The 14330-nt window shown below is 41.1% G+C and overlaps 1 protein-coding gene across 1 annotated transcript in view; it reads right to left on the reverse strand.

Annotated features, from left to right (window-relative positions):
• tecta (tectorin alpha) overlaps positions 1-14330 on the reverse strand; it is a 42214-nt gene that overhangs the window by 13473 nt on the left and 14411 nt on the right. Inside the window, exons 12-18 of the mRNA XM_023805330.2 lie at positions 4205-4266; positions 3782-3921; positions 3410-3697; positions 3141-3278; positions 2830-2995; positions 2319-2731; positions 1067-1637 (exon numbers count right to left, since the gene is read on the reverse strand). Of these exons, the coding sequence (XP_023661098.2) occupies positions 1067-1637; positions 2319-2731; positions 2830-2995; positions 3141-3278; positions 3410-3697; positions 3782-3921; positions 4205-4266 (1778 nt within the window). The remainder of the gene's footprint in view (positions 1-1066; positions 1638-2318; positions 2732-2829; positions 2996-3140; positions 3279-3409; positions 3698-3781; positions 3922-4204; positions 4267-14330) is intronic.

Below are 14330 nucleotides of genomic sequence, written 5' to 3' on the forward strand. Positions count from 1 at the left end.
CAACTGCTTTATGGAAGTTTTGCCGGTTTTTTGTGAATCACTGTGACGGTCGCCTCGCCCTTCCCTAACGCCGCTCGCCCCCCGTCTCCTGAATATTAAGTTATAGGTCTGTATCCTTTCGGTTTGTATGTGTCATGTTGTCCGGTTTTTCGCGTATCCCGTGTTTCGTTTCGAGTCTGCCGTGTCTTTTGTTTCCCCTTCTCTCTTTCCTCTCTGTGTTTACGGCGCACTTCCGGGTTCCGGCTCCCTACGTATCGCGTCTTCCTCGTTAGTGTTTGCATGTGTGTCTTTTCCTAGCACAAAACCTGGACTGAAAATATACTTGAATAGTTCAACTTCAAGTATGATTAGAGTAAGAATAACTTGAAGAGTTACTTTTTCATATTTCTGCAGGTTTTATATTTCAAACAATGTTACTGTACTGTATCAGGTTTGTTTTTTTATATTACAGATGTACTGTATCTCAGTCTACGTCAGTTTTATTTATGTTTACAAAACACTGCACATATTTTAAAAACACTTTATTTTCCATGGTTGTTGACATGTTTAAAATAAAAATGTTTAAATGTAATATATTTTTCTCCTGGTCTTTATTTTAAATGGGTCATAAAAAATGTCAATAATTATCGATATCGACCGATATGAAACACTCATATCGTGATACAGTTTTCAGTCATATCGCCCAGCCCTACGTTATGGCATAAAGTACTCCTAAGCACCGTCTGTCATTTTATTTCGGAAAATTCTATCATGGCTCATTTTTTTTCATCGAAAACTTTTAGATTTACACTAGTGGCCAAAATTGTGGAAACATTTCTAATTTTTAGAAGCTGCAAAACTTTATTCCAGTTACTCCAGTAACTTATTCAATTGACCAATGTATGACATTTGTAAGCATTCTTTGATTGTTTATTAAGATTACCTCCAGTATTCATGTATTAGTTATTAAAGCGTGATGCCAAAAATGCTAGGTGTTTCCACAATATTAGCCAGTCAGTAGTGTATAGGCCTAACAGAACTGCTGGTAGCCTGTTATAATGGGACAGATTAAAGGAGAGAAACTCACCACAGAAGGTCCGGGACCTCCAGGTGCGGATGGTGACGCCCAGGGCCTGGCAGGCCAAAGCGTACGCCTGGATGGCCTGGCACAGGGTGGTGATGTTGTCCCGGTTGCTGCACATGTCATAGACACAGCTGTACACAAAGGCAGTGGGGTCCACTACTGCCCGACAGTCCCGAAAGGGCCCGTCCGTCTTATTGATGATGCCGCAGTAGTCAGAACGAAAGTAGAAGGACTCGATGGCCGGGTCACAGACGCTGCAGTTGTGGGTGCAGCCGTCTGTACAACGCCAGTCGGCGTCCTCTACCTGCCAGCTGCCCCCCAGCTCCACCACACTCTCCGCCAGAGAGCCGTCGGGCAGGACGGGGTCGTCGGCCGGATCATCGTTGTAGTTGCCGCACAAGCCGCAAGTATTGTTGAAGTAGGAGCTGGGCAAGGAGATGGAAGCATAGTGCTGGCCGTCGTAGGTCACGAGCAGCCCGAAGTCTGTCTCCACAGCTACAGCCACACCGGACTGATAGACCCGGACAGCCCCCAGCTGCAGCTGCACGGGGAGGGTCTTCATCAAACCGTCCACCTGAAGGGGGCACGGAGCAGCACATGGAGTTTTTGATTTTGCAAGAGATTTGCACTTTTTCCCGTTGACTACTTATAAACTTGGAATATATTTGAGTGATGTTGTTCATACACTACCAGACAAAGGTTTTTACCACTTTTCAATTTTTTTCATAAACTGCAGGTTTTTTATTCTTGTTAAGCACTGGAAGGTTGAGTGAACAACTATAAATGAAAATATAAGTCAAGAGTATGTAACAGTGCATGTCTGACATCCTATTAACTGGCAGTGTGGTGATGGCATAGTCAAATTCTAAGTTGTCCTTTAACTTCTAATCACTAGTTAACTGGTTCATCCCATGAGACAGAATAGTATTTAATGTACTTTGTAGAAACAATGCCTCAAATTTTCTCTGCTGTTATAACTGCTAAAGGAGGTTATTGATGAATGAAAGATATGACATTTTCTTGTTAATAAAGGTACTCAAATGGTAAAGATACTGCAAATTTGTTAGCAAAGAATATTGAGTGTATTTTTAGTAAATGTTAAGTGAGTAACATGCAGATGTAGAAAAACAAAAAGCTCTTGCATATCATGAATGCTACATGAAATTACTTGTGCTCTGAAAAGCATGCAGATGATTTTTAGCATTTTTTTGCCTGCTGTGGAAGGACCAAGCCTGCAGTCAAGTTGTCAGCTCACCTGCACTGAGCCTTGGCTATTCCTGAGCAAGGTGACACGGTGACCATACATCTCCACTGTTATGTCACGCAGCCAAGAAACCGAGGCAACGCCACGGTTCTCGTTTTTGGCCTCCACACTGAAGGACGGCAATCCCGGAGTCTCCCAGCAGGGCCGCGCCAACAGGTAAGAGCATGTACCCTGAAAGTGATAGAGGAAGCCATCGAAGGTGTGGTAGTGGGGGTCACCAAACACCACACAGGTACTGGTGCGGGTGGGTTGGCAGTGGTACGCCCCTTCTTGTTGCTCGCAGGTTTCAAGCTGTCCACACGGCGCTTCCTGACACATGACCTCATTGTCTAAATCCAAGCAGCGGCACCTCTGAGAGCATTGGTCAGATAACCAAAACACTTCCCCACGCCGGAAGAACCTCCCTAGAATTTAAAGGAGAATTATAGACACACATGAGCTTGGGCTTCCAAAAAAAAAAAAAAAAATCAAGAAAGAGAAATGAGCAACGTTAACATTTTACCGTTATAACTGCACCCGTTGGCTGGGTCTATAAGGTCACCGTCAACTCGGAAGAGCCATCGTCCAGGCTGGTTGACATTAGTGGTCTGCTCAATGTTGACAATTTCATTTGAACGTGATCCTGGCAGGTTGAAGAAGCGGCTGATGTCCCCACCGTTAAAACCTGCCTGGATAGCAGGGGATAATATAGGAGAGAAGCTGACACAAACTAATTTGACCAGAGTTTAGATTTGTTTAAGTTTTAAGCCACGTATTTTGCTTTTGATTGTTGTTTGATGTAGGCTCGATTGCCTGGGATATCTTCCTGATTACCTGTGCTGTGGTACCTCCCAAACCTGTGAGAGGGTCCCCACCGCTGGCAGTGCCTGTACTCCAGGCAATCTCACCATAGTTAAACATGGTAAAGTAGGAAAGACCGTCAGAAATGAGTATAGCCTGAAATGTGTTCACCTGCCCGGACACAGAGAAAAAAACAGAGAAGACCATGAGAGGATCATGCCTGAGGTAACTGTGAATTTGAAATGTTCAACCATCACATACTTCTTATGGGATCGAACAGCTAGATTGATAATCGTCCTTACTGGTGTGGTCTGGCTGCCACCATAAAATGTGACCTGATGCCAAGTGGCGATGAAGAGCCACGTGGCACTGAAGGTGGTCATGGCCTTGAAATACTTGCGGATGTCTTGGGTGGCCCTCTCCAGGAGTTCGGGGTCGATGCTCTCACGGTAATACACATCACCGCGAATGCCGTTGTGCACGTCCGCCCAAAAGGGCGCAATAAAGGAACGGCTGTCAGTGAGTGGGAAGGCCTCAGGTGTGAACTGGTTGACCTGGACATTGAAGGAGATGACCCCATTGTTGTTCACCTACAGGAACATAATCATAATTGTTGGTAAGTAGGCTTGAATGTGTTCTGCAAATAACGATCAATAGTTTTTAAAGGAACTCACAAATATTGAGCGATAAGGAACACTGAAGAAGATGAATGGCAAGAGGAGATTCACTTCTGGGGAGCTTCCATCATCCATCTTAGCAGTTTCGAAATCTCCATAAGCCTGTCCAAAAGGGTACAGGATACTCTGAGAAAGAGCTAAAGGATGGAAGGAGAAATTTAAATCAGTATTGTTACTTAGACTCTTCCGGTCATGAATGTATTTCTTATATCTATCAGCCAGTCGAACTATTTACAAGTACTTCATCCTTCAAGGAGGACATTGAGACTTTCAACCTACTCTTAAACTTTGGTACAATGCTTTCTGTAAGTGCAGTTAGCATTTTAAAAGCGATTTAATTACCGACTTTTGAGTAAAATGTCATTCTAATATTTAACAATTAATGTACTTCAACAAATGAAATTAAAGAGAGCCACTAACCTCTTGGAGACAGCAGGCAGACAATGTAAGTAAAGACAACTTGAATGCTTGATTTGACCATCCTAGTGAACCAGGGAAGAGAATAACGGATTCGGGGGTGATTTTCTTCATTATTTCAAGCAAAGTAAGCAGCAGACAACGTCAAAATCACACCACTACCCCACTTTTCTTAGTGTGTAAGGTTAGATTCAGGTATTGACCGGGATGAACATGCTTTCTTGGAGTTAAAATGCATAAATGTTGCATAATTCAGTACTTTTTGTGTTGTTTATTATTTAGTCTAGACCTATAGGTCTTTTCACTCATACTTAATTTCTAACAAAATACACATAAAATACATTTGATGACAATTCCTATTTGTGCAGCCAATTCAAGTGCAGTTTGTGGGTCATCAGGGGCACCCAGAAATGTTGGTAGTGTACAGTGGAAGACCTCCACAGGTCAGTTCAATATGTCCTTTTCTCCTGATGACCACTGTGGATAAAGTAGTAAAAAAGCACATGGATTTGGGAAATAGGAGAAAAGGGGGTAGAAAGGGTATGGATCACTGATATATAACTCCCCCCCCCCCCTCTTGGGTCTTTCTCTGTCTTCGCGACACGGCAGTCCTTAGCCGAGCTCTGAAAAGGCCCCATTATCTCACGGGGAACAATGTGCCCAAGATCACATTCTCTGGGGCTCTTGTGCAAGTGGGCAACGACATGCCATGCCAGGTACCTTCTGTGTTCCTGCCGCTCAGAAAGCACCGGCGCGGGGCTTCAAGGGCACGCTGCTACTTTAGCATGATGTACTATCTACTGTGGCGCGTCGAGACAACTAAGGGGCAATTAACCATTCAGAAGGGCAATGCTGTTTTGACTAGCTTGGGTCATCTCGCTGTCTGTTACAGTTCACGCTACTGCAAGAGCTGCAGCTAATCTTTTAAATTAAAGTATGTTTCACTTAAGATAATGAAAAGAAATGTTAGCTTCACGTAAGGAAATATTTAAATTTCTAACATTAGTGCTTTAAGAAATGAATCCAGAATTATATATTTAATTCTGTACTATTTTACTGAATTCTACAATGGGAAAAAATTGAGGCTTTTTCTTTGTAGTAAATAAATGTGCTGCTCTTGGGTTGTCAGTATTTGACCCCCTATAATTAAGTGAATTAATGAATAATGATATAATGAAGTATTTCCTGCACAACTGCTTCAAAAATGTTTTTTTGGATATTGACTTGAATGTGGTATTTATGGAGATGCAACATTTAGCTCTGCACAGTATTTTTTTTTTTAAAGAAAGGTTCTGTTCTGAAGTAGGACATACAGTGATTTCTCAGTATAACAGGCCAATCTACTTCAACTTTACCATCTATGTTATATTTCATCTAACTTTGTAAGCAGGGTTACCTGAATGTTTAGCTGCTGTACACACTTTTGAATCCATTTGGGTTGGACAGGGCGTGATGCTAGCTTTGCCTGTAACTCATTTACTTCCTCTGTGCCAGGAGTATAAACCATAAGACCTCTGCTCAACACTAGCACTCTGTACAGGTATTATTATTTTTCAATTAATCTTATCTTTCATATAATTTTCATATCATATCATCACAGTACTAGTTAGCATAGCTAGACATTGGGGAACAAACCGTTAGCTGCTACTTGCTAATATATAAGCAAGAGTTCAACTACAAGTAATATACAAAGTCCTGTTCCTCCTGAAGAAATTGATTATTCATCAGGGTATAATTGTATAATGGAAAACCCAGAATGATGAACCTCTTCTGTAGTCTAATAAAAGACTGCTACTAAGAAAGCATTAGTTACACTCAATGAACTGTGCACTTCACTGGAATGGTCACAATGACGGAAAGGGGGTTGTGTGCTGCTTTAGCACGCCCTTTTCAAGTGTGACTCATGCGGTACAAAATGATGTCTGATCCTTTCATTTTCCAGGATTCTTTAGGGCACTTTATAAAGCTTAATACGGTACATTAGGAATCTCTATACATGATGTGGAGATACCGCGTATCATCCCTCAGCTTTCAAACTCCAAGAACCTCAGTACACCTAAAGCCACAAAATGTCATAGCGTGCAGAAGATTTTCTGAAGTATATTGATGAGTGATGTTTGCTGTTATGAAAGTGAGAAATTATTCATGTTTCCACTGTCTAAGCAATATATGTAGATATAAACACAAACCTCGGTCAAGAGAAACAGTCAAAATTCGGTCAATTGATGTGTTACCATAAAAAGGAATTTGAGAAAAGTTTTCTTCCCTAAATGTAAAGGATATATTGAATATTAAATAAAATAAATGTATAATAAATTTAAGGTTAAAGCATTTGAAGCATAAGGTTGAAATGTCTGAAGCATTCTATATTGTATTTTAGTTAGGAATGTCAATACATCTTTTTTATATATATATATTTCACATTCAATGTGTTGATAAATATTTTGTTTTTCCTTTGCGATATTATAGATTTATCATAAAAAATATCATTCTCCTACTTGCAGTATATTGAACTGTTGGCTTCCAATCAGATCAGATTATTTTAAGTCTATTAGCTGATTATCTGAGTATTCCTACTAATTAGCAAAGGAGACCTTACCCCTTATGTCTAAATCTTTATGGTTTATAGCAGTTCATATTTATTCATGGTGGTTTGCAGTATAGTTTGCTGGACACTTATATTCGCCAAAAAAGAAAACTACGACAATTCTTTAAAAAATTCAAATCTCATTGCAGCCAATCTGAAAATTCTTGAAATTTTTATGGACTATCAACAGCTGCACAAATGCCTCGGTTTTTGGCGACAGCTTCCATCGTTCCAGCGTGCAGGTGCACGGAAGCGGACACCTGACGGAAAGCCCTCAAGATTTACTCACCTGTTAGGAAGATAGACTTTGCATCACACCTCTCACCGGGTTCCCAGGACCGCAGACCACTCTCCCATGAAACCAAGAGACATCCACGGCCTTATCAGGGTGCCAGTGTGTGGGTGAAGACGACGACAGGTAGTCAGGGAGGAGGGATGGGGTGGGGGGTGGGGGATACGTGTGGACAGAGAGTCCAACCTTAGCAAAACACTTTGAGTCCACTTCCCTTGGATTACTGGTAATTACGGCAGCAGAAAAACTGAATCCTTGCCTGGGGCTCTCCTGATCAATTTCAAAAACAAGGGAAAGTAAGTGAATGGGGGAAAAAAAAAATCACACAGCGTTGGGATATGTTCCTCCAGAAAACCGCATTACCGTTTTTCACAGGGATAGTGTTTAACTTCATCTGAGATCAGCTTTTTTTGGGAAACGGGGAGGGTTGGGCAGGTGTAGAGGGTGAACGTGTGTTCAGTGAGAGAGAGGGGGAGGAGACTACGGTCTGAGGAACTTTGAAACCAGACCTTATTTTCTCCCAAGCAGCTAAAAGTGTTTTAACAAAAAGCAGAGCTTGGAAAAAAAATGTCAACCTGTTGGACTTGGTTGTAATTCCTTCCACTGCTCTCCCAGTAGGGTACGCTCTCTGATGTAAAATGTTACACGCAGAGAAAAAGTAGAAAACTACTCGCGAGAGGAGATGCAGTTACACAATTAAGATGAATTACTTAGGGAAAACGATGTGTTCTTGTTGTTTTCTGTCTAATTAAGATCACCTCATTTTCCAACGTACACCAGACAATGAAAACTCATTACCATAGATTCCTGAAAGATTGCATTGACTTTCAGTGGGGAAATCCCTGTTGATAAAGGCTTGGAATGGACAGTAGCACAGTAGAGTCAGAAGGCCATTGTTGGAAGGACAGTAGTGGTAATAGGAGAGCATAGGGGATAATGTATGAGAGGCATCAGTACTGAAGAGGCCTGAGTTCCTATTGACTAAGCCAAAGTAGGGGTGCTTTCAATGGCAGATTCTTTTACACCTCCAAGTCTTATCCTTGTAAATTTACAAAAGCCCCTAACCACAACTATGGAATTGAAAGGTCCCAATAGGCCCCAATAGACCTGCTGTTCCAAATTGGCTCATCTCATGTTGAATCAGTGTCAGGAACTAGTGGTGATGGTGTAAGACATGAGAGGAAGATAGGGTGATAGGTCCCACTAACGAAAATGGAGGACATGATTCTGCTAGGATAAAGGATTTCAAAGCATCCAATCCTGATATCAAACAACTGGCAGAATGAAAGTGCATATCCTTCAGAAAACATGCTAGACATAGATATGAATCAGTTGATGTAACTCAAGCAATTCCCTTAACAGAACTGCAGCATTGCAGCATCCAAAAGACTTTGACATTAGGGAGGTTGAGGTCCAATGTCAACATCCTAGTTTTGGGTTGTAGGCCAAACCATATCTTCCCAGGGGGTTGCAGACTTGAATTCAGCTTACCTGAACCTGATCGATTCCCATTTTGTCCCTTGATTTTCACCTTCTAACCCCCTTTACCCATCAGTTGACCTAAACCTGCCCTCCCGTCGTCTTGCTCACAATACAGGTTCCCCACAGGTAACCAAAACCTTCTTGTAGGTGACTCCGTCTTTTGAGGTACACAATACCCTCTGTTCAAAATGCTTTGCCCTTCGTCTAGCTCTGTAATAGCAGGGGTGTATCAGAATACAATCTGGCCATGTTTGCCCTCAAACAAGTTCCTGGATATAGCTCAAGGAGCAAAAAGTCACTGTTGAGCTAATATAGGGGAATAGCCATGGAGGTGTGGACTCCTTGCATGCCAATTCTTCTTGAGGCCATGGTCTTAGTTACTGTTGTCTAGTGAAGGCTTCTGATATCCATAAGGTTTATATTTGCCACTTTAGCTTGCTTTTGAGTGTGTCACATTAACTGACAGACCCAACACCAAGTATAATATCAGCTGATGAATCACTTCATCAGTCTAGTTTCCAATATCTCTGGGTTTTGTATAACCAGTTATGTTGACCATTCTTGAACTGACTTATTGTAGTTCTTGACTAGATGAGGTCCAGCCTGAGGGTGGCTTTGGTCAGGCAGTCACACTGTAAAACACCAGACTAGAGGACACAATCCCTGAAGTAATTCCATATTTACTAGTCGTATTTTACTACCTCAAAAAAACATGCTAAGATGTTCTTCCTTGTATTTACCATTACAACATCATCATAAGTGATCATAAATCTGCATGGAATTTCATGTCATCAGAACAAGATTTTTGATGTGTTCAAATAAAAGCCATGTGCAGTATTTGCATCTCCACAGACAGCCAAATAATATCAACACAATCGGGTTTAAAATCAAACTCTTAAAGTTTTAATAAATCATCAGTTCATAGGGGTTGCTAAGAGACTCGCAAAAAGGATTGTGGCTCTTCTGGTTCACAAACATTTCAGCATCCATGAGCTGTAAAGCAAATTGTAACAAATACTTCTTGGCCATTTTGGTCTTGGAACTGCAATACTGTATTGTGCCAAACCGCTGTCTTGATGTACAGTACTCACACCCTTGAACAATCAGCATGTGCTACCTTCACATAAAAGCTGTCTCTTGCTCATCTCTTAAGCTAGCAGAGGATATACTTGAGCTCACAAAATGCCATGTATTTCTGGTTTTGGGCACAGTGGCAAACCTACGTGGCGAGCAAAAAACATTGTGCAATGGCAAGAGAATCACTTAGAACAGCATTCTGCCCATGTCTTTGTTCAAGAACAACTGTTTTCTTTGGCAAAGCACTGTCAACAATGTAATCTAGATATCAAATAAAATATCGACACATTTGAAGTTTGTGGTAAAACTCATAACCAGCAGTTTGTCACCATCTTGGTAATCACAAAATGGGCATGCAGCTCACTCAGAACAGCTGTACCAGGAAAGAAGCATCTTTGAAGAACTGCAGTCTCCATTGTCCCTCACAATCCTACTTGCCAGACAATGTCCATACCATAGAACCTGAACGTCATTTATATACTGCATAAGCATAACGATTCCCCATACATATTTCAACCTTTTCAATATAATTTTCAAGCAAACACATTTTGAACACTTCATCAGCATTGATACAGTCAGGCAAAACACATTCAGTAAGTTAAAACAAAGCAAATCAAACAGATTTCCACAATGTAGCAAAAAAGAAAAAAACAGAAACAAATTAAATAGTTGTACAGTTGTCCTACTTTACTGTTCTGCGGCCTTCATTGTTGGCAACATTTCCACCCTTTTAATCTGACTGACGGTTCCTTTCTCAGGTCTGAATGAAAGTTTGTTCGTGATAACAGAATAATAAAGGACACTGAGAGGATCCATCTTCAGCAGCATCATCCCTCTGTCCAAATATACTCCTTCTATTCATTAGCCTGAATGGCACACTCCTGCTTTCATACATTGCATATGAGCAACAATTCTCTCTCTTTGTGTAATAATAATTTCTCACCCATTTGCCCCATTTTCTCCAGGGATCTCTCTCACAACAACCACATACCAGATATGGGCAGTTACCACGCACGCACACACACACAAGCAGAGGGAAGAATATTTAAACTGAAACAAATTTTACTGGAGTTTTCTCTATTATAATTTTGTAGGGTACATTGCTCAGCATTAACATTTTTAAAGGGTTGGATTTAAACCACAGCTAAAAGCTTGTATGCGGTACACTCCCTTTAAAAAGGGCTTTATTATATAAGGAATTCAGTACTGGTCATAAACAGATAAAGAAAAGGGTGCATACAGTTATCTAAAGCATTTCATTAAAAGCAGAGAGATTACAAGGCTGCTGTTCAGTCTCCTACGTCCTAATGCTGAGATGGACCTTTAATGGATGGGGGGGGGGGGGGGGGGGGGGGGTGTGTGAAAAGCTCTATTATTAATGAAGAACATTTCATTGTTCAAGAGTGGAATAAATTAAAACATTTCAATCTTAAAGCACAGCCCCCCCCCCCATTCCATAGCAATGACTCAATTCCTCTATTCCTCTATACAATTCTAAGCCATTAGGTCGTCCAATGAAAGAACCATAATGGGTAGGAAAAAAGTCCAATGACCACAAGGGCATTGGCTCCATCTAAAAACTGGTTGGCCTACGGAGTGCCCCCTCCCCTATCACTCACAGATTCAAAACATATTGGCTAATAATAAGGCCGGCCCCATTGTATGGACTATGGTCCTGGTTATCTCCCCACCTTAAAAATAAATAAATAATAGAATCTGCCTCGAATGAGACCAATTCCAAAGTAGCATTGCACTGGGAAAAAAAGCTCTACATCACAAACTTGAAAATCATACAAGCAAAATTTTAATATTCCTCAAGGTAAAAACAAAAACAAAACAAAACAATATATATATATATATATATATATATATATATATATATATATATATATATATATATATATATAAATTTAAAATATTTTATTTGGTGAAGGAACATGTGAGGAGATCAAACTTTTGAATCACGCGTTGGATAATATTAATAAAGAAACATACAAATTATACAATTTTACAATAATGGCATCTACCGTGCAAAGGAATAAATAAATGTAACTGGCAAAATTGCTCCCAAAACAACACAAATAGAAATTTAACAGCGCCTAACTTCCCGTCCCACTATCTGTCTATGTGGTGCTACGCACAGCTGGCGTCGATGTCCGCACGATTCCTTCAGACAGTGGTTTGTGGGGTCAAGGAAAGCAGGGCGTGGTTTGTCATAAAAATACAGCATCAAACTGTGCCTCAGACACAATCGCATTATATTAGCATAATATATTCCGTTTTTATAAAAATTACTGAAACACCAGCATAAAATCCACACCTTCAATATACTATTAGAGATCTCCTAGATATGTTGTGGCAATGTTCTTCCCATCAGGACCACCTTTCATTTGTAAAACAAAAAAAATGGCTGTTAAATTGCATGTTTACTCTACAGATACTGTTTTACACATGCTGCACTGCACACTGTATAACATCAAGTTTAACCAATTCAAATTCAAAGTGTAATCACTCCAGAATCTGGGAATTGAATAGCAGTTTAAGTCACAGTGAACTTTAGTAAAACAGTGCTCTTTTAATTAAGGTGAGAATCTCAAAATTCTTGCGGTGGAATATGGTGTGATAGTAGCTTAGCTGACACAAAATGGTAGATACACAGAAGAAAAAGACACCAAAAGAAAACCTTTAAAGGTTGGTCCCAGACTGTGTACAATTACTGGGGATGTCTGAAGACAGGCAAGTTGGCATGGCAACGTTAAGACCACCGGCTGAGATCTGAGAACCAGTTCTTAGCACTCATGGCGATAAACGTTAGGATCTCTCTCCCACCAAAACCAAAAGAGTGCTGGACCGGGCCCCATCTCTGATGGAGCATGTCCATCCTGATCAAGGTGTTGCATGTCCACTTTAATGGGTGACTAAAGGGGTTTGGGATGGATGGAGACCTAAGTGGGGATACCCCTGTAACCCAATGCACAGGAAGTCGCTTTGAAAGTGGTGCCTGGTAGGGGTTAAAGCTGGCTATTTCCCTCAAGGCCTTCAAAGATCCCCAGGGAGACGTAGTCAAGTCTTAGGGAGACGTATAATGGAAAGATCAAGTGGCCCAGTCTGGCTCAAAAACCCTCGAATTGGCCTTGGCCGATTCAAAGAGGGTAGATACTGTGACAGGTCAGTCCACAGAGGACCAGGTGCTCAGACGAGACCAAGATCCCGTGAAGCATCTCCAAGCTTCTTCAAGACCAGCTAAACTGTATCTCAAGACTCCTTTGGGATGCACCCGCTGTGTTTCTCCGTTTGTTATTTTAACAGTGTGAGATCTGTCAGATTAAAACTTTTGCGATAAAAAAAGAGGATTGCGTTTTCCAGTTCCTGCTGAATAAAGGAAAGCAACTTCCTTTGCCAAAACAAGACCCTACTTAAACACTGCTTAGAGGTTATGAAAAGGCTGTAGGTATCATTTTCTCAGGGATTAAATGAAGCACTTTATGCAGGTAAATGTATCAAACCACTAACAGACACTAGAGAATGTATGTGCATTCCACTCTAATAGCAAACTCTGATATTTAATAAGCAGTAATTTACCGTATTTACACCTGTGATTAAATTATATTCCTGCACAGGTGAGCTCTAAAACTACAAAACTAGCCTCACCAAACACACCGCTGATTTACCTTGGAATGCCAAAACATTTTGGTAACCAAGTGAACAAGTGGGTTTAGGCCACGAGTCTCATCCCAGCCGATACAGCAAGCTGAGCTTCAGGCTGTCAGCTTGCGGTGCTTACAACATCCACTCACCTGCTGCACTCTTCCAGTTTCTAGAGGCCAATCTGTCATATAAGGTTATGTCAGTCATTTCTGTAGAAAACCTTGGGTTACTAACTACGATGCTCAACTCTTAAGACGTACACGTCACGTAGACCCGAAACATTCTACAATCAACCCAAAGCTGTTCCAATTGGCCGTTTGATGGTTTGGCCTGTACATCTTCCATACAATTATGATTATTATGCAATTTGGGATTGCTATTCTGGTAACCATACAAGAATGTTGAAATATATTGATCGCATGAGTGTTTACTGCTTTGTTTTTAAACTTTATTGTACTCCTCAGCACCTTATTTCCCATTGCGGAGTACTAGTGCTACCTTCTAAGCTAACACACTTTTGTGTCAGTTTTACTGAGAAACAATTTGAAACTAACGTGATCTGGAAATATCTCAATTTTACGGAGGTTTCCATCTGAAAAAAAGAGTGAAGGATACAGGTGAAGGAGAAAAAAAAAACAATGTTCCTTTTTCAGTCAATGTCAAGAAATCAACGCTTTATGTGACCCCATTCATCACTGTGAGCCTAACTGTGAATAGTAGTTCTTGTAGACACCTGAGGTGGGACAGGCTGCCAGCAAAGACATCCACATGCACCTCAACAGCAGTCCAGCATGGCTGTCCCCCCTTAGAAGATTGTCTGGACACCCAGTGGTTAAGCCCCCCCTGCACGATTCCCGCCTAAAGCAAGACAGGCGCAGCTCATTGAAGACGAGGTAATGTCACAAGGACAAATCATTCAGAATAAATTAAAAATCAGCCTACTTCCTGAACAAAACAACAGGGGACAGTAGTAAAGAATGATTACGCTGATTGTGTGTGTGAAGCCTTGGTGGGGGGGGATGGGGGGGTGGTGTGTGTTCCGG

The sequence above is a fragment of the Paramormyrops kingsleyae genome, chromosome 18, assembly GCF_048594095.1.
Source record: "Paramormyrops kingsleyae isolate MSU_618 chromosome 18, PKINGS_0.4, whole genome shotgun sequence".
NCBI classification, from domain to species: domain Eukaryota; kingdom Metazoa; phylum Chordata; class Actinopteri; order Osteoglossiformes; family Mormyridae; genus Paramormyrops; species Paramormyrops kingsleyae.